The sequence below is a fragment of the Coptis chinensis genome, chromosome 7 (assembly GCF_015680905.1).
Source record: "Coptis chinensis isolate HL-2020 chromosome 7, ASM1568090v1, whole genome shotgun sequence".
Taxonomy (NCBI): Eukaryota; Viridiplantae; Streptophyta; class Magnoliopsida; order Ranunculales; family Ranunculaceae; genus Coptis; species Coptis chinensis.
Window position 1 is genome coordinate 66,976,346 of NC_141462.1, and position 21,059 is coordinate 66,997,404.

General features: G+C 34.6%; 1 protein-coding gene across 1 annotated transcript; it reads left to right on the forward strand.

Annotated features, from left to right (window-relative positions):
- The first annotated feature begins 18,568 nt into the window (after positions 1-18,568).
- LOC147488468 (uncharacterized) lies at positions 18,569-20,606 on the forward strand. The gene is made up of 6 exons (XM_086574388.1): positions 18,569-18,713; positions 18,876-19,077; positions 19,156-19,749; positions 19,841-19,934; positions 20,022-20,223; positions 20,302-20,606. Exons 1-6 carry the CDS (start codon positions 18,569-18,571, stop codon positions 20,604-20,606), a joined length of 1,542 nt encoding a protein of 513 aa, XP_086430514.1.
- The last annotated feature ends 453 nt before the right edge of the window (positions 20,607-21,059 follow it).

The window sequence follows — 21,059 nt, forward strand, 5'->3', positions numbered from 1 at the left end:
CTGTTATAGGTACTACCAATTTTTGCCATGTTTCTATAGTAAATTCTTTCCTTATCTCTTTACACTTTGAGGACAAAAGGTTCGTTTGTTTGGGTGGTGGGATGGAAACATTTGCATAAATTAGGCACTTTTAGGATGTAAATTACACACTTTTCTTTATAAAATATTAAAAATCACAAAAATATAGTTTATACTATGCACTTAGTGATAATGGTATTGTTCCCTTCTCCATGATGATATTAGTGTAGAAATCTCACATAGTACTTAAATTAGGATTTAATTTTTGAAACTTAGATTAATATGTAAATAATAATAATTGTATCTTTTCATGAACATCACATGAGCATCTGTGATTGTACTTGGCAGTATTTTTCTGAGACCTAAGTTAGAGTACTTAATACATATCCTGTGAGCATTTAGTCAAATTCGAGTAATGACATAAAGGAGTAGTCAAATCCGAGTAGAGAAATCACACATCTACTTGTATAATCACTATACCATATCTTAAGCGAGAATTTAGGCCCTCTTTGGATCGATATAACAAAAAATTCTAACCTAATTATATTTTCTTCTAGTCGCCCCACTGAGCCTTTCATTAGCTTTTTCATAAAACTACAAATCTTTTGCCCAATAAAACAAAATTAAAATTAAAATGAGCCTACCTATTTGGATAAGTTTGAGAAATAGGATAAGTGAAGAAAAGTGAAGAGAAAGACCTATGAGAAACCAAAATTAGTTAGTTGCTTCAAAAGAAAAATAAGAAAAAGAAAAGAAAGTTTCCATCCAAATAAAAGAAAAATAAAATAAAATAAAATAATTAGAACTCCAAAAAACAGAATCAAAGGAGTCAAAAACCAAAACGAAAGGGCTAAGGATGGAAACAAAGTGTAGAAGCAAAGTAAGAACAAGGTTTTCTCTAGTTACATATTTTGAAGACCCTATTATCTCAGACTTGTCTTTTTGAATATCCATTTCCTTTCTTCTTTAACCAACACCTACACCCGTATCACCTAATAAAGATTTCTAACTCAATTAAGAATAGGTTGGTGTGATAGTAAGTGGTATATGTGTTTGATCGACATCGGTCTCCTTGGATTGTCATTGAGTTAGCAAACTGGAGTAGAAACATCAGAGTGTTATGTGTCTTGGCACATTCCTTGTGAGAACCTACTTAGGCACACTACCTAAAAGTTTCAGAAAAAGATTTGCCATTGTATTTCATAGCATAGTTCATTGTATAGGTGTTTATCTTAAGATAATTTGATTATTATGCATGTATTAACTTAGGAGTTAGATTGATGATCCTTGTTTAAATGTTAGTGAGATGTATAGATATCTGAGATAAATTAGGGGAAAATTACTTTTATTTATTAGTCGTTGTAGTATAAATGAAGTTTGTGAGTATTTTCTCTGGAAAACTCTCAAGAGACTATAACTCGTTTACCAGGGAATTATATTCCTATTTGTTTAAGGCCTTATTGCATACGGTCAATGCAATCGCACTATGCGAAACGAGATTAATTAAGACCACATTTTTTGCCATTTATCTGTTTTTATTTTTCATCTTTGCTTGAGGACAAACAAAATGCTGTTTGGGGGTGGTGTGATAAGCACCCAAAACTGTAGTTTAAAAAACCCTTAATAGTATTTCATTTAGGCCAATTATGTTTATAATAAATAAAATTTTGTATTGTTTACGTGCTTTGTGTATTTCAGGTCTTGGAGCTATTTATGTACTTAAAGACGTCATTTTGCATGAAAAATGAGTCAAGATGATTGCTAAAAGAGTTCTATATATAAAGCCCAAGAATCAAGAAGAAAAAACATTTTCAATCCCAGTCAAAGTAAATTCGAGAAGAAAAAGGATAAAAAGCCATAAGAACTTCAAAATGGTGTATCTTTGGACTCAGTTCTCGGAATCAGACTTATGTTATGTCAAAACAACCGGCTCGGAACAAGATTTCCAATAGTCCTGGCCTTGTCCTAATTAGAGTTGTAAAAGTGGGCAAAAAAGGTACTGAAGTATTTTCTAGCATTATTGGCTCTTTTAGGCTTAACCTAATGAACTTTGGGCTCACATTAGAAGCCCAAAGTCTAACCTCCAGGCCTATGCCCGAAAATATAAACCTAATCCTCTCCTATATAAAATCAACAATATCAACTACTCATCAAACTCAACACTTAGTGATGTAGAATATATCTCAAACTCATCATTAAAATTAATCTTTCTTATGCTAATGATTTTTGTTTTGAAAACTAATTTTCAAAATTCATTTCTCAAGTACACCTTCCCCTTAGTTACACATGCATTGACCTCAATGTATAAAGAAGTAAATGAAATGGATGAAAAAGGTTGGATATTACCATTGATGCCAAATATCAGTATTTTGATCTTTCTCTTTCATATAAAGGTTAAGCTCAGAAAATAGAGAAAATCAAATACAATTAGTTCATTAAACAAAAATACAGGAAATAAATCCTAATGAGCAAGCAGTTCTAAAAAATTACTAGTGGCGACCTCTGACGTTACGACGTCCTTCATCCTAACTAAGTGCTCTCTCATCTTATCTAGTCATCTATACTACCAGCTAGGGTGTCCACTGACCGGGTCAGTCCTGAAAGCATATGGCTAGTATGTGCTACACTAGTCCTCTGGTGGTCAAACATAATCTGCATCCCCCTCTGCATATGTATCATAGCAACCCTCATATTCTCATCCTCTAGAGCCACATAGGGTGCTATGTTTCCAAAATCATACTCAGCAGGGTGTGGTGCAGATGCAGGATATGTTGGTTGTCCCTGAACATCTAAGTACTCGGAGCTCCATTCCCTCTAGGTCTTCGTAACCAAAATGCTCTTAGGATCATAGCTATCGAGTCTCATCCGAGCAACCGATCTAAATCCTAAGCCTTCCATAATCTTCGTGGCTGTAACCGGGAGTGCTTTCTTAGTGTGCTCCCCTTTCTTCCTTTTCATACTTCCCAGCCTTCTGAGAATAAACTTACACATACAAATCCTTAGTCATCAACATCCAAAGTAAATGTACGCCCAGTTGGTATATATAATGTGTTCTCGAACACTGTGCCTACAACGTTGTGACAAAGCCATCTGTATGCTAGTTGCTTGTTCCTCTGTAGTGATGGGGTCCTCGCCTGGCCTAGTTTGTTAACCTCTGCATGTGGGCCAAGACGTTTGATCATATCCTAAATGTACATATTTATCCTTTTACATTACTGCATTACAGTCTTTCTTACGCATAATAAATGGACAACTCATAGTTTTTACTCAGGTTACAGGCCATTTCAGACTACCTTATCATAAAAGATGCATTTTAGCACCAAAAGAAGCTCTATTAACGCTTCTTAGGAAGACTCGAGCTTATAGGAAAAAATGTTGAAAAGTCAAAGTCAAAGTTAACGGTCAACAGTCAAGGATTCCAAACCAAAAGATTGAAGATTATGTCTTTAACTCAGAAGATTGGAGATGATGACATTGTCTCAAAAGTAGCCTTGCTTAAACCCTAGCTTGCTCAAGAAGAAAGAAGAAAAGAAAAAGTAAAAAAACAAATGTGTGAGGGAGAGGGCAAATCAGTCATTATAAAAGTAGGAGTATAAAAACAAAAAGTAGAGAGAGAAAATATTATCTAATTCTTGGATTGATAACCCAAGAATTGAGATCAATTTTATCATGCTTTCTTAGATATATAGATTTATATTATTGCAATTTATTTTCTTGTGTTATTATTTTCTTTTATTTCAATGGATTCCACATAGACCAACCCTTAGAAGTACGCAATGGATTCCACATAGACCAACGCTTAGAAGTACGCAATCTCCATTCTTCTATAAGGGTGGTTTGATGATCAGTTATGTGTTACTAAGGGTCACTCATATCACTATACTATTCATACAAGGCATCTTACATCTTGCACAGTAAATCCCCCAACACACATAACTTAAGCCACAGTCTGACTGGATTGGGTTCAATAAAGAACCAATATGGAAGTTGCTTAAGATCACCTGTTATGGTTTGTTTTCAAACTTAGCTTTAGAAATCACATCTTTTGTATGAGTTATCTTTATAACATCTCTAAATAGTTTTTCAAAAACTTAAGGATATAAAAAACGAAAATCTTACGCCCCAGAGTAACTAAAATGATACTGGATAAATGTATGATTTTATTCTCTTGTAGAAACCCTCTATATGGTTAGAAATACATTTTAATTGGGAAAAACAATATTTCAAAAAAAAAACCCCACACACACATTTTATATGTGTCTGTATAGATAGTTATTAAAATACTTTACATTTTACACTTTTTAGTGTAATAATAATCATGTATGTATGTTAGATTTTCTTATGCAGAATTTGGTATATGAATAGAAGATAATACATATACATCATACCAAAATTTCCATTTTCTTTTACATTACATATGTTTTCAAAAATACAAAAACTCAAAATTTTCATAGTAGACATATACTATACCTAATATAGAATAATTACGTAACTTACTATTTAGATAACCCATGTATCTCTCGTTATATATCCAACAACCCACTCTCCAAACTTGTTTGGGGGTGGTATATTTTCAGCACGAAGAACATAATACAGGTACACTGCCATTTTTGCTCATGTTTCTATGGTAATTATTTTTCTTATCTCTTCATACTTTGAGGACAAAACAAATTTCTGTTTGGGGTTGGTATAGTAACATTTTGCCAAAACTAAGCATTTCTTATATTAGATATATTCATATATTTCTTTCTTTCTTAAATTTTTTTCAAAAGGAATAAAAATATTTTTTTGTTTAGTACTAAAAGTCTTATTTCCTTTTTCTATGATGAATAAATAGTCTAGAAGTCTCATTATAGCAATAGAGTAAGGATTCGTTCTTCGAACTTATACTAATATACGTACAATAGTTTCTGCTTCTTTTTATGAATGGCATACATAAACATTTGATTGTATATAGTAGTGAGTTTCCGAGACTAAGGTTAGAACAATTAAGTTCCATATCCTGTGAGAATCTACCCAAAAGCCTCATCTGAATGATTATTGAGTGATGACACAAATGATGTCCAGACAAAAAGACTACACGTCCACTTCCTTGATCACCACGCCATATCCCAGGAGAGAATTTAGGCCCTTTTTGGATCGATATAGCCAAATAAATGTTAAAAAACCAAAAAGATATTTTTCCTCTAGTTACCCCTTTCTGGACCTTTAAAAACTTCTAAAAGCCTTTTTATTATTCACTATCAATCTCTCACTCATTACAAAACATAATAAAAAGCTTATCCAGCTGACGAGTTAAGAATCGGGTGAGTATCATAAAAAGAAAATAGAAGACCTTGTACAAAAACATAATAGTTAGTTGCTTTAAAAAAAGAAAGAAAAGAAGAGAAAAACCCATCAAAAACCAAAACTCCAAAAAAATCAAAAGGAGTCAAAAATCGAATCTCCCAAAAGTTCAAAATAAAAAAGAGTCGATATCAAAAGAAATAAAAGCAAAAAAAAAAAAAAAAAAAGCAAAGTTAGAACTCCCAAAAATTAGAATTATATGGAGTCACAAAGCTAAAGAATGAATCACAATTCGGAAGCAAAGAACAAAACAAGGTTCTTCTCTAGTTGCAAGTATCTTGAAGACCCGATTTCTCAACTTATCAGATTTTGTTTTCCCTTCCATTTTCTTTCTAAACCATCACCCTAGCAATTGTGACCAATCGACCCCGATTTTGTTTGGACGTCATTCGTATATATGAGAAATATAAATGCCCACTGCATTTGAGAGAATGAAACTTGAGTGAATCTATCAGAGAGTTTGTGTTCTAACACATTCCTGTGAGAACCCACCTTAAGGACGCTCTCCAAAAGTTTCAAAAACAACTCTGCTTTTGCATTTCATTGCTCATGTTTGCGCATTTTTCTTTACATGATTTAATTAATGTACATATGTTATTCTAAGTTCGAAGGAGCTTGTCCTTATTCCCCGCTAATAATATGTATAAAATTTTGAGAATAAATGAGGAGACAAGACCCTTTGTACTAGATAGAAGAAGTTTGTGAGTACCTTCTCTAGAAAACTCTCACAAGACTTAAGCTCGTCCACTAGGGAATTCCTAGTGGTTTAAGGCCTTGTTGCATATGGTTAATGCAATCACACTCCGCGAAACAAGATTTGGATAATAAATCACACATTTGTGATCTTAGTTTTTCTTTCTCATCTTTTCTTGAGGACAAGTAAAATGCTGTTTGGGGGTTGTTGATCAGACCCCAAATATGCATATTTATCCCTTTACATTACTGCATTATAGCCTTTCTTACACATAATAAACAGACAACTCATAGCTTTTATTGCATTTTGTAGGTTACAGGCCATTTTAGACTACTTATCATAAAATAGGCATTTTAGTGACAAAAGGAGCTCTATTAACGTTTCTTAGGAAGACTCGAGCTTATAGGAAAAAATGTCTAAAAGTCATTGTCAAAGTCAAAGTCAATGGTCAACGGTCAAAGATTCAAAACCAGAAGACTGAAGATTATGTCCTTAACTCAGAAGATTGGAGATGTTGGAAGATTATGACCCTAGCTTGCTCAAGAAGAAATTAGAAAAGAAAATGCATAAAGGAAAAAGGAAAAGTAAAAAGCAAATTTGTGAGGTGTCTTAATTGTAAAAAGAGAGGGCAAATCAGTTATTGTAAAAGTAGGAGTATAAAAGCAAAAAGTATAGAGAGAAAGTAGTATCGAATTCTTGGTTTGACAACCCAAGAATTGAGATCAATTTTATCATGCTTTCTTAGATAGATTTATATTATTGCAATTTATTTTCTTGTCTTGTTATTTCCTTTAGGGTTTTATAGATCTGCAATCCTATTTGAAAACAAAATTAGACTTGCCACCCCCAAAAAAAACTCACACACTATCTCAGTCAACGCATTTTGACTATTATCTCGTGGTGAAATGTCCCAACTATCCTTTTATGTGTAAAGGGTTGTATATATCTGCACTCCTATTTGAAAACAAAATAAGACTTGCCCCCAAATTAAGGGAAATTAGACTTGCCCCCAAAACTCACACACCGTCTCAGTTAACGCATTTTGACCGTTATCACGTGGTGAAATGTCATGTGTGTACATATTTTAGCAAATGAATATATGACACGTGGCAACATCTTCTTAACGCTCGGGTATGGTCTTAGTATGGTCTTAGTGTGGGTAGGATACTCACAGCCAGGATATTTATATAAGGATACTCTTATTGTGAAGAAGCTTAAGTGACAAAATACCCGAGCGTTAAGCTTAAAGTGTCGGATACTCACAGCCAGGATACATAAGATATTTTTCATTGTTCTTTGATCATCAACAAAATATTTGTGTTTATAGATTATGAAAAATCATCACACATGTCCCAACTACCCTTTTTAATCTCGTGGATTCACAATGAGATTAAAAACATTTGGGACATTTCACCACGAGATAACAGTCAAAATGCATTGATTGAGACAGTGTGTGAGTTTGGGTGGGGGCAAGTCTAATTTTCCTGAATTTGAGGGGGGGGGGGGGGGCAAGTCTAATTTTGTTTTCAAATAGGGGTGCAGATCTATAAAACCCAAATACCTAAAGGGTAATTAGGACATTTCACCATGAGATAACAGTCAAAATGTGATGACTGAGACAGTGTGTGAGTTTGGAGGGGCAAGTCTGATTTCCCTAAATTTGGTGTGGGGTGGCAAGTCTAATTTTGTTTTCAAATAGGGGTGCAGATCTATAAAACCATTTCCCTCAATCTTATTGCTTTCCTTTGTTTTCAAGTTCTTCATTGCCTTCAATACTTGTTTTCAATATTGTCATTTCAATCAACTTGTTTCTAAACTTTCTTTGTCATTTAAATCTAAAGAAAACAAGTTACACACATTTGAGTGTGACTTTATAACAAAGTCATCTCTTTTACTCTCTTTTTATTCCATTTTATAATCCCACAACCAACTTCAATGTTTTTCCTTTCATAAGCAGCTTGTTTTTCAATATCCTTTAGATCTAAAACAATGAATAAGAAAAGTTGAAGAAGTTTTTTTTTTTAGTCATAAACCATTTTTCCCATCTTAAGATTTAGGATGAAACTTCAACTCACCACATCAAGAATACCCACCATAATATATACACACTTCAATGTCCGTTGTACTCTCTCAATCCTTCGGGTACAGGTGTTTCATCCCCCTCGTATATCAGAATCTAAGTATACTTTCTCAACTCTCCTGTATCAAACCTCAGGACAAGCTCACTCATCTCTAATATGACTCAGTCTATAGCATTAAAGAACTGTTATGCTAGACCATCATCATACGAGTTGCTCTCACTGTACAAAAACACATCCTAACTCAACATCGAGATGGCATTCCCAAAATGGGTTGAGAAACCTTCTCTCTCGAACAAATCATTGAACCTCAACTCTGGGTGTATCTCTCATAACTTGTCTTTGGTGATCAAGCGACACAAACGAACAACAGAAACACAAACTGAAAAAAAAAATTGCACTAACCTCCTGAGCCTGATGATATATGCGATGTTAATCTTATTGACAGTGTGGTCTATGAGACTTTCTTGGAGACTTATTCTGATGATCCTCTTGAGTCTTGTTTGACTCATTTTGGTGGTTATTATGATGGGGATAGTTTTATATGTGAAGTTAATGCTTTGCTTGATGTTGCCCAATCTTAGATACTGTTAAGTGGAAAACCAAAGTAGAATATATTTCTCCTTTTAAGTCTAAACCAGTTCCTTCTATAGAGAGTCCTCCTAAGCTTGAGTTGAAACCATTACCTGATACTCTTAAGTATGTCTTTCTGGGACCTGATGACACTTTACATGTTATTATTGTTTCTAATCTCGATAATGAACAATAGGGTAAATTGATTAGAGTTTTTAGAGCGCATAAGGCTATTTTAGGGTGGACTATTGCTGATATTAATAGGATAAGTCCCACGGATTGTATGCATCATATTCATCTTAAAAAGGATACTAAACCTACCTGTGAGTTTCAAAGATGGCTTAATCCTAACATGAAAGAGGTAGTGCAAGCCGAGGTGCTCAAGTTGTTAGATGTCGGTATCATTTATCCTATCTCCGATAGTTCATAGGTGAGTCCTATTCAGGTTGTCCCTAAGAAGTCTGGTATTACGGTAGTTAAGAACGTGAATGGCGAGTTAGTTCCCACCCGTATGACTACCGGGTGGCATTTTTTGCATTAACTATCGTAAGTTGAATTTAGCCACTAGGAAAGATCACTTTCCTCTTCTTTTTATTGACCAGATGCTTGAGAGGTTAGCCGGTCATAAGTACTATTATTTTCTCGATGGTTATTCCAGTTATTACCAAATATACATTACACCGGAGGATCAAGAAAAGACTACCTTTGCTTGTCCTTTTGGAACTTTTGCCTACCGTTGTATGCCATTTGGCTTATGCAATGCACCTAGTACCTTCCAACGATGCATGCTTATCATTTTTTCTGATATGGTAGAGAGGTTTCTTGAGGTGTTTATGGATGACTTTTCCGTATTTGGTGATTCTTTTGATGAGTGTTTGTACCATTTGGAATTAGCGTTAATTAGGTGCAAGGAGAAGAATCTTGTATTGAATTGGGAGAAAGCTTCATTTCATTTTATGGTTCAACAGGGTATTGTTCTTGGTCATATCGTTTCTAGTAAAGGCATTAAGGTTGACAAGACCAAGATTGATGTCATTTCTAGTCTTCTACCACCTAAGACTGTGAAAGATATTAGGTCATTTTTAGGTCATGCTAGATTTTATAGGCGATTCATTAAGGACTTTAGTAAGATTTCTCGTCCCTTATGCAATTTACTTGCTAAGGACGTTGCTTTTATCTTTGATGATGATTGTTTGAAAGCTTTTGAGAAGCTTAATCATTTATTGACTTCCACTCCTATCAATAACCACCTAATTGGAGTGTGCCTTTTGAGTTAATGTGTGATGTGTTTAACTATGCAGTTGGGGCTACTTTAGGTCAATGGTTTGATAAGTTTCCCTATGTAATCATTTATTATGCTAGTCGAACTATTAATAATGCACAAATGAATTACACTACAAGAAGGAGTTGTTAGCTGCTATGTTTGCTTTAGACAAGTTTAGGTCTTATCTTATAGGATCTAAGGTTGTTGTGTTTACTGATCATTCGACTTTAAAGTATCTTCTTTCTAAGAAAGATGCTAAAGCGCATCTTATTCGTTAGGTCCTCTTGTTGCAAGAGTTTGACATTGAGATTAGGAATAAAAATGGTACAGAGAACGTGGTAGCTGACCACTTGTCAAGGCTTGTAGTAGAGTCTTCTACTGATTTATTGCATTTAAATGTGTCATTCTCTCCTAATGAACAATTCTTTGTTGTCTCCCAATTACCTTCGTATGCGGATATTGTTAATTATCTTGTTAATGGTCAGTTTCCATCTCTTTAGAGTGGAGATAACAGGATAAATCTAAGCTTCTTGTTGAGGTTAGGAATTTTTTCTAGGATGACTTGTATTTATTTAGGTCATGCCTTGATCAGATTGTTAGGAGATGTGTTCTTGAGAGTGAGTTTCGTAGTATTCTCTCTTTTTGTCATGACCATGCATGTGGTGGTCATTTTGGTCCTAAAAAGACGACTACAAAGGTTTTGTAGTGTGGTTTTTATTGGCTTACTCTCTTTAGGGATGCACATGAGTTTTGTTTGAGTTGTGATAGGTGTCAGCGTATAAGTAATATTTCCCATAGGAACATGATGCCGCTTTCCCCTATTTTGATTATTGAGCTTTTTGATGTGTGGGGTATAAACTTCATGGGTCCTTTTCCACCTTGCTTTGGTTATCTTTATATCATTGTCGTGGTTAATTATGTTTCCAAATGGGTTGAGGTGGTGTCATGTAAAACAAATGATCATAAGGTTGTTGTTAACTTTTTGAAATATAATATATTTTCTCGTTTTGGTACTCCTCGTGCAATTATAAGTGATAATGATACTAATTTTACACATCGAGCATTTGAGTCTTTAATGAAAAAGCACTCTATTACTCATAAGCTTGCTACCTCTTACCATCCCCAAACTAGTGGCCAAGTTGAAGTATCTAATAGGGAAATTAACCAGATTTTAGAAAAGATGCGACCTGACCGTAAGGATTAGTCTCAACATCTTAATGATTCTCTTTGGGCTTATAGAACTACTTATAAGACTCCTATTGGTATGTCTCCTTATGGGCTTGTGTTTGGGAAGGCATGTCATTTGCCTATGGAATTGGAACATCGTGCCTTTTGGGCCATTAAACTTTTAACTTTGATATGTGTAAGGCAAGTTCACACCATACACTTCATTTGAATAAGTTAGCTGAGTTAAGGAATGAGTCATATGAGAATGTCAAGATTTACAAAGAGCGAACTAAGATTTTTCATGATAAGTCTATTCTTCGAAAGTCCTTTGAACCTAATAAAAAAGTTTTGTTGTTTAATTCTCATTTGCGTTTTTTTTTCGGGTAAGTTACGTTCTAGGTGGAGTGGCCCTTTCATTGTTAAAATTGTTTTTCCTCATGGTGTTGTTGAGATAGCAAATCATAAGGATGGTCATGTGTTTAAGGTCAATGGTCAGTGCTTGAAACCATACCTTGAAGGTTTTGCTGATCAGGTTGTGGAGGAAGTGGATTTTATTGATCTTGTTTATCATGACTGATTGATTATGCTTGTTATATTTTAGCAGTTTATGTTTGGTTGTTTTTCGTTTCTATTTAGGTTTTGATTTCTCTTTTGTTGTCGCTTCGAATTGTTCCCATATATTCCAGTTCCAGCCCATAGTCTACACTAACTAGACATAGAGCTAATCCAAGGATTGGGTGTGCGAAGCATTCGTATGCTAGAGACGTTAACTGTAGCGTTTATGGGAGGCAATCCATGTTTTTGTTTTTATTGAGTCTATTGTGCACATATCTCATGCATTCCACTCTAGCACTTTTCTCTGCCCCCCCCCCCCCCCTTTTTTTGGAGATGTGTAACTCTATGGAATGAGATACGTGACACATTTTAGTCGTTGCAGTAATTTGGTTCCTTATATATATTGTTACTCTTATATCTTTTGTAAGGTACTAATTACTACAGGTGACTCGAGCTTTTATTTTTCGTTCATGGAGCTATTGGTAACCTCTTTCCTTACTCTTTACTTGTCCTTGTTATTATTTTTAATTAAGCATATATGTCAGCATTAAGGACAATTTCTATGATAAGTTTAAGGATGGGAACTAAATGTTTTGTTTAGCAAAAAATAAAAATTATTTATACTATGCACTTAGTGATAATGACATTGTTTCTTTTTCAGTAATGACGATAATAGTTTAGAAGTCTCACTTTAGCAGTAGAATTAAGAGTAGTTTTTAGAAACTTAGGTTAATATGTAGGTAATAGTCATTGCATCTTTTTATAAACGTCTTGCATGAACATCATGATTGTATTTTGGCAGTATTTTTCTGAAACCTAGGTTAGACTATTTAATTTTACAGATCTTGTGAGAATCTAACCAAAAACCTCATATGAGTGAGATATCTGAGTGATAACACATATGAGTAGTCAATTCCGAGTAGATAAATCACAAGTCCACTTGCTTGTTAACCACACCATATCCTAAGTGAAAATTTAGGCTCTCTTTGGATCGATATAGTCAGAAATTCACACATATAAGAATATTTTCTGCTAGTCGCCCCATTGAACCTTTCATTAGCCTTTTCATAAACCACAAATTCCTTACCATCTATAAAACCAAAATAAAAATATAGCCTACCCATTTGATAAGTTTGAGAAATAGGATGAAGTGAAGAAAAGAGGAAAAAAAAACATCTGCATAAACAAATATTAGTTAGTTGCTCCAAAAGAAATAGAAAATAAAAGAAAGTTTCAAAAATAAAAAAATCAAAGTTAGAACTCCAAAAATAGAATAAAAATGAGTCAAAAGCCAAAACAAAAGGGCTAAGAATGAAACAAAATACTAGAAGAAAATCAAGAACAAAGGTTTTCTCTATTAATGTAATTTGATGAAGACCCTATTTTCTCAGACTTGCCTATTTTGTTTATCCATTCCATTTATTATTAAACCATCACCTAAGCCTTACATACACCTATTAAAGACCTTTAGCTCAATTAGGAATATGTTGGTGTCATAGTATAGAAAAACATGGTAGTTGTGTTTAATCGACCTCGGCTCCTTTGGACGTCATTGATATTGTGAGGAAAAGTGTGCCCACTACACACTAGAGTGAGCGAAACTTGAGTGGAAGAATCAGAGAGACTTGTGTCTTGACACATTCCTTGTGAGAACCTACTTAAGAACGTTATTCCAAAAGTTTCAAAAATGGACTTGCCATTGTATTTCATAGCATTGTTAATTGCATGTATATTTATTTTTAGATGATTTGATTATTATGCATGGAATAATAATTTAGGTTTTGAAATGATTATTCTTTATTCATTGCTAGTGAGATGTATAGATATCTGAGATTAAATTAAGAGGATATTACTTTTATTTATTAGTCGTTGTAGTATAAATGAAGTTTGTGAGTAACTTCTCTGAAAACTCTCACGAGACTAAACTCGTCCACTAGGGTAAATAACCTAGGGGTTTAAAAGGCTTGTTACACATGCTAAGTGTAATCGTGATTCCTACAAAAGTGAGTTAAGATTTTTGTTATTAGTTTAAATTTAGTTTTGCTCGAGGACTAGCAAAATGCATGTAAGTTTGGGGTTTGATAAGCACATAATTGTTACACATTTATGCTCATATTTATATTAAGTTGTCCAATTAATTAATATATATTCCTTTTATTAGTTTGTTTCATTAGTTTAAAAGAAATCAACACGAACGCAATAAATCGGGTTGAGACCCGAGCTTTTAAAAGGATTGTAAAATAATCGTGGTTTGATTACAGGAGGAATGCTTGATACGAGTATAAAAATAGCATATGAAAGATATCCTGAAGCTACTGTAAAGAGCTGAAGTGTTGCAATCAAAGTTAGAGGGCACGCACCCTCTATTTTGCCTATTATTTCGCTTCGCCCCCCACCTTCTCGAAGACTGTGACTTAAGGGAAGTTCTTTTGCGATTAGATTTCATACCTAATCACTCGGTTAAGACTCCCCACCGCATACAAATCTCTAAAATGGATTCCAATACTCACGCAATAGTGGGGAAAACCTATATAAACAAAGGAGACCGAGAGAAAGATTATCACATCTTAGAGAGGCAGAAACGAAACACATCTTTTGGAGTTGGAGCAGACAAAGTGGAGAAGAAGAAGAACCAACATAGCAACATTGGTTTAGTGATGGCTTCTTCACCTTTAAATTTTATTGTTTCTAGTATCATGTTAGCTAAACTACAAGCTAGGGCTTAGATGAAGCCCTAGACTTGCGTAGGTTGTGTTTGTTTAGTTGGTTTAATATTCTCTAATTAAGTTTACAACATAATACTTGTTTGAATTCACTGATTCACGCACTTTCATTGATTATATCTTGCGTGTTCAAATTCATAGCTTGACTACTCAATTGTTAGATTAGGTTTCTATTAACATCAAAGCATCGTTTTTAACGTTTAATTGAATTTGTGAGAAATTGTACTCTAAATAGACAACTTTTGCTATGGATATATATATGTTAGTGTGCTAAAATTCAATCAAAACTATTTGTTAGAATAGGTAATTCACGATCACATCACCGAGTAAACAAGGATTACTTTTCCCTTATGCTACTCATATTAAAAAGAGAACTTTAAATTAATTGAACTATGAAGATCTACAATAGTCTAGGGTGGATTCAAAAGTCTTAGTTTTTCAGTATAAACATGAGTTTTATTTCTTTCATAGTTTAATTAAATAGTTTTAGTTAATTATAAATTAAATCTTTATAAAACAACATTGTCGAATTATTAGGTTAGGAGATATTCTAGTACTCAATTGTCTAAGAAGCAATCCCTGTGGGATCGACCTGTATGCCATAACTATTTTCAACGATAGATGTGCGCTTACGGTTATTAAAAATTAGGGTTTAATTAGTCTATTTATTTAGACTGGCTAATTCTCTATCAACACTTTATACAAGACCGTCATTTGATATAATTCTAAGAACATTCCTAATGCAAGCAACAACTTGGAGGGTGCCACATATGATTATTTTCTGTATAGCTCATAGTTACCTTCTTGGTGAGAAGCTAATGCAGATGTGACTTTAAACTTCGGATGGGACGTTTCATTCCGTCTGAATGCATTTTAGACCAAGACGGAACGAAACATCTCGTCCCCTCAGTCTAATTTAATTAACAGACTCCAAACATAAGAGATCGCTTCATCTTCTCCACCAATTTCTTCACCCCATTACGATTTTCTCTCAATTTCTTCGATTAAATCCTTCACTTAATTAATGACTTCTCAACCCCTAATGATTCCCCACCTGCCTCACCATGTCAAGAGCGTAGTAGATGGTTTGGAAAATGCAAAATTATGTGGAAAAAAAAAGGATCGCGTCCTCAACGACTCAAAATGTGAACGAGGATGACTAAATTGAGCTTGGATTTAAATTTCCACCGTGTTGTGAAGTCAACCAACACCCACCATTAGTGTTAACATCCATCCAACATGTAGCAAATAGAGTAGCGGAGTCTCAAGTAAGTTATTTATTTATTTTTATTATTATTTTTGTTAGGGTTTTTTAGGTCTTAGTCCTACTAATAGTTGGTTTATTAGGGTTTGGTCCAGAAAAGCTTGAATATTAGGGTTTAGTCCTACTTTTAGTTCTTGACTGCAAGTCAACTCAGGTGACCATAGTCAATCTGCTTGTATTTTCGAAATGGCAATACTACCCTCGCGTGCAACATCACGTGATTTCACTTATAATAAATTAAATAAACACGTGTCGGATTTGAAATGAGTGACCGTCAGATTTGAAGTATCGCGTTTCACGCATCTTAGGAGAAATAAGGAGGGAAAATTCTCACTACATATTCACTGCGTTGTTCTCTCTCACTCTCACTCCAAAACCCTAGCATTCGTGAAAACACAAACTTCTCTCTCACATTCATCCTCTTTCATTAGTGAAAACACAAACTTTAATGATGGCCTAACTCCTCGTCTTCTCTCTCACATAACTCCTGCGCTATTCTCTCAGATTATATCGTTTGAGTTGGTGATCATCGTTGTTTATGAAGTTTCATGAAGTGTTGCTGTAGATCATTGTAGAATTGAGGTTATGAATTGATCATTGTTGATTTGAGATCATCTTTAGTTGTTGTTAGCCAAAAAAGGAAGGTTGTTGCTTAAAGATTAGGTTTTATATACGTTTCTAGTAAAAATATCATTTTTCATGAGTTTGAATAATTTTCATGAAAGTAGTCTTGTTCTGTTGGAAATATGGTGGTTTTTTCATGAGTTTGAATATCCTTTTGGAATCTCTTTGGTAAAATTTCAAACTGAAAGTAATTTTTCATGAGTTTGTTTGGTTGTGACTTTATCATTGCATGGTTTGGCATAAAACATGGACTAAAAACTAATTTTTTATTTTCTAGTAGAACTAATTGTTTTTTGTATGAAGTATTAGTGATGGATTTGCTAATATTGTTTCAAGGGTTCCCTTGTTTCAACGTAATTGTTTTTTGTTTTATTTTGTTGTCTGATATTCTATCTATGTTGTTTATTGGTTTTCCAAATCTGATATTCTATTTTGTTGTCTGATAATCAAATTGGTTTGTTACATATCAAATTGCATGGTTTGGTTTTATTTTGTTGTCTGATTTATTGTCGTTACATATCTGATTTATTTTGTTTGAATGTAATTGTAAATCAAATTGGTTTGTTGATATTGTATGAAGTATTAGTGATGGTTTGGTTTGAATGTTGTTTATATGTAGGTAGCCTTGTTAGTTGAGTACTATGGTCAGTCCTTTACTAGGTGTAAAAGAATTTGTCATTCATTATGGTGGTAAGTGGGGGAGAACTATCCCTAGGAAGATTAATACTAGTGAATACAAGGGGGGTAAGCAAGAGTCTGTGAAGTATGATGGGGATGAGATTTGTTGGCTAGATTTGGAAAAGGATGTGCACAAACTGGTTGGTGAAGGAGTTGAGTTTCAGATTGCAAATTTGATTAAAGGGAACTTATGTAGGATAACAGAAGACAAACATTTGATGGATATGTGGGGTAAGCTTAAAACAAAAAAAAACCCCTATTTGTCTTCCCACCTCCACCAACTGCAGCAGCCAGCATTACTGCTGATAGCTCTCCACCACCACTTAAATCCACACCTAGAACACCAAAGAAACCTAAACAAGTCTGTGAAAGTGTTAGAAGATCACCTAGATTATGTAATAGAAATCCAATTCCAGTTCTAGTTCCCATTGAAGTTTCCACTCAAGAACAACCTAACCAAGTTCAATCTTAAAATCCTAAACCATTTGCCACTCAAAAACAAAAACCAAATACCACTCAAGAACAACCTAACCCACTCAAAAATCTAAACCATTTCCCACTTAAAAACAAAAACCAGTTTCCACTAAAAAACCAATCACACCTTTAAGAAAGTCCAACAGGCTTAACATACTGAAAACTAAACCACTTTTAGGTCCTAATGGAGAGCCAATGATCTTCGACATTTCTGATGCTGAAGAAACTGCTGAGCTAGAAGCAAGAGATGAGTTAACTGAGAATGTGGTTGAGGAGCACATTGAGCCTGGTGTGCACTTGTCTTAACTAGATCCTATTGAGCCTGATTTTTGTACTCAGAATATTAATGACTTTCTAGATGAATTGAATGAGTATAATAATGATCATGGTGATGATGTAAGGGTTGATGTTGTAAGGGTTGATGTAGATGAGGAATTTAATCATGGTGGAAGTAATACTGAAAAGGCTAGGTATGAGTATGGTCAAACATTTGGACCAGTTTTTGGTACTTGGATGGATGCAGGGTATGATAGCAGTTCACAAGAGAGTGATGATGAAGACTATTGTCCTGTAGATAGTGAGTACTCTGATAATGAGTTAGGCAATGATATTGATGCAATGATGGTTGATGATGAAGTCAAAAATTTAGAAGAAGAATTGCAGGGCACTGTGTTGGGGAACTTTATGCAGGGAACAACTAATGTTTTTGAGGCTGAGGAGATGGCTAAGGTTGCTGACCCAGTTGAAGCTTCTAAAAGGTTTGGCACATGTGAGTTGAAGCCTAAAATGACATGGGCTACTGTATAGGAATGTAGAGAGTTCTTCCAGATAATGGCAATTAAGCACAAGTTTAGTACACAATAAGTGAGAAATGACAGGGAGAGATACATTTTGGTATGCAAAGATCCTAGCTGTGAGTGGACAATAACTGCCACCCTTACTAGAAAAGACAAGCACACTTTTATTCTGAGAAAGTATAATGATGCACATACATGTGAAGCTGATGAGAAGAACAAGTATACTCAGGCTAGAGCTCCATGGGTGGCTCAAGCACTTGAAAATAGGATGAGAGATCATCCAGAATATAGACCAAGGGATATATAGAGAGAGATGTTTTATGACTATGGAGTTGACATATCCTATTGGACTGCTTGGAATGGTAGGACATCGATGCTTGAAGTGATCAATGGAAATTATGAGGAAGGTTATAGACTAGTCCCAGAGATGTGTAGGCAGATTATGAAGTCTAACCCAGGTAGCCTTGCCAAGCATTTTGTGAGTGCTAAGTCCAAATGTTTCATTGGTGTTGTTGTTGCATTCAAATCATCACTTGATTGATGGTTGAATGGCTGTAGACCAGTAATTGGTTTGGATGGTTGTTTTCTAAAAGGTAAGTATGGTGGTTGTTGTTTAACAGCTATTGGACTGGATGCAATGAATGGAATATTCCCTCTTGGTTTTTATATATGCAAAGGGGAGAATGGAGATACATGGAGGCAGTTCTTATGTGAGATGAAACCATATCTTGACATGCATAAAGACAAGCTTACTTTCATCAATGACAGACAAAACGGACTAATAAGTGTTGTTGATGAATATTTTCCAGATTCAAATCACAGGTATATATGTCTATGTATATGTTTGTCCATATTCAAATTTAAGTAATACTGACAATATGTGTATGTTATTTGTTACAGGTATTGCTTCAGACATATGTACAAGAACTTCAAAAAGGTTTTTAGTGGTAAATTATGGGAAAATCTAGCTTGGGGGGCAGCAAAAGCTTATAAGCAACAAGAACTCATAAGGATATTGGGTGTTATCAACAAAACTAATAGTAAAGCTTTGGATTGGTTAGACACTGAACCAAGGAGTTGTTGGGCTAGGGCATATTTTGACTGGATATCAAAGTATGATAAGTTTACCAATAATTTTAGTGAAAGCTTCAATTCCTGGATATTGAAGATCAGAGATAAACCATTGGTCAATTTTCTGGATAAGTATAACCTAGATTTGTTGCAACTAGCTTATGGTAAAAGGGAATTGTCAATGTCATTGATTACTGATGATGTAGTCCCAAATGTGTTGTTCATGATAAAAAAGAGGGAGTTGAGATACAATTGGTATGAGATTAAAGGTGTATTAGATGTTCAGTATTTAGCAATCAACAGGAAGACTGGGACTAAGTACAATGTTGATATTGCCAAACTTGAATGCTCTTGCATTGAGTGGCAAATGTCAAGAGTGCCTTATGTACATGCTATTGCAGTCCTCAGGTCAAGGAGGCCCCAGTGAGCAAGGTAATTCAGTAGTTTACTTAATTTCATATTGTTTTTAATTTAATTTTAGTTTGTTATTAATTCACTCCATATTTTTTGACAGGTATTGCAACCCATATTTTAGTGTGGAAGCATTTAGAGCAACATATGCAACTTATCTTTATCCAATTGATAACATTGAGGATTGGCCAGAAATAGTAAGTCCATAATGTGTTAATTTAGTAACTTGAATCAACTTGTTTACTCTAACTTGATGAGTTGTTTTTGTTGCTTACTCTTAACAGGATAACATTGAAGAGTTGATTCTGCCTCCTGAAAACACTAGGAAGGCTGGACGGCCAAAAAAACAAAGAATTAGAGGGGAAGATGAACCACTTAAAACTCATAGAAAATGTGCAAAGTGTGGAACACCTGGTCACAATACCTTGACTTGTGATGTAAGAAAGAAAGGAGTTCATGGCAAGAGAAAGAAGCCTCAAGACCAAGGTAACTCTAAATATGTCAGTTATACATATGGTGGTTTTCATAAGTTATATATATTAACTAATAAGTAATGATTTGAAGGCGCACAATACCATAATGAAGCAGCAACAGCAGTAGCACAAGAAGCACCACTAGCAGCAGCAGCACAAGCAGTACCAGCAACACCTCCAATGCAACTAACACCAGATCTACCTGAACCAGCAAATAAGAGAGGTAGAAAAAGAAGAAATGATCCAATGCAAAAAGAAACACCAGTAGCACCAACACAAGGAGGTCGAGGCAGAGCACCAAGACAAGATGAAGTTCAACATGATGCAGCACCAGCACAAGCACAAGGAGGCAGAGGGAGAAGTAAAAGGCCAAGAGGACCAACAGAAGGCACATGAGCGAGGACTAGGGGTTTATATCAACTGATGTTTGGAGATGACAATGTACCAACACCTTCAACACCTCTAGTGAATTCAAGTCAGAGGTAGTTACATTTTGGGTATTTGGCATAATATTGTTCAATCATGCATGATATTTTGAGTAAATGTAGGTGTACTTTTGGATTTATTTTTTGCTTGAAGTACTTTTCGATTTGTATGCTATATTGGTCTGATCTTGGTTGAAATTTTTCCTATGGTTTAACTTCTTTTGAATGCTAAATTTGTCCTCTGTTTTGTTTGGAATTTGTATGCTAAATTTGGATTTGTATGCTAAGAAACTTGTGCCATAGTATCCTACTGACAGATGAGATACATAAACACATAAACACATAAACACACAAACATTATTAGGACCAAGACCTAAAAAACCCATACATAAACACACAGACACAAAAAACTAACCCTATGGGT

Excerpts from the sequence above, each read along its gene's own strand:
- LOC147488468 (XM_086574388.1), top strand. The coding sequence starts at position 18,569 with ATGTTTTATGACTATGGAGTTGACATATCCTATTGGACTGCTTGGAAT. Across the intron at positions 19,935-20,021 it reads TTGAGGATTGGCCAGAAATA|GATAACATTGAAGAGTTGAT; the intron begins GTAAGTCCATAA and ends TACTCTTAACAG. Across the intron at positions 20,224-20,301 it reads AAAGAAGCCTCAAGACCAAG|GCGCACAATACCATAATGAA; the intron begins GTAACTCTAAAT and ends AATGATTTGAAG.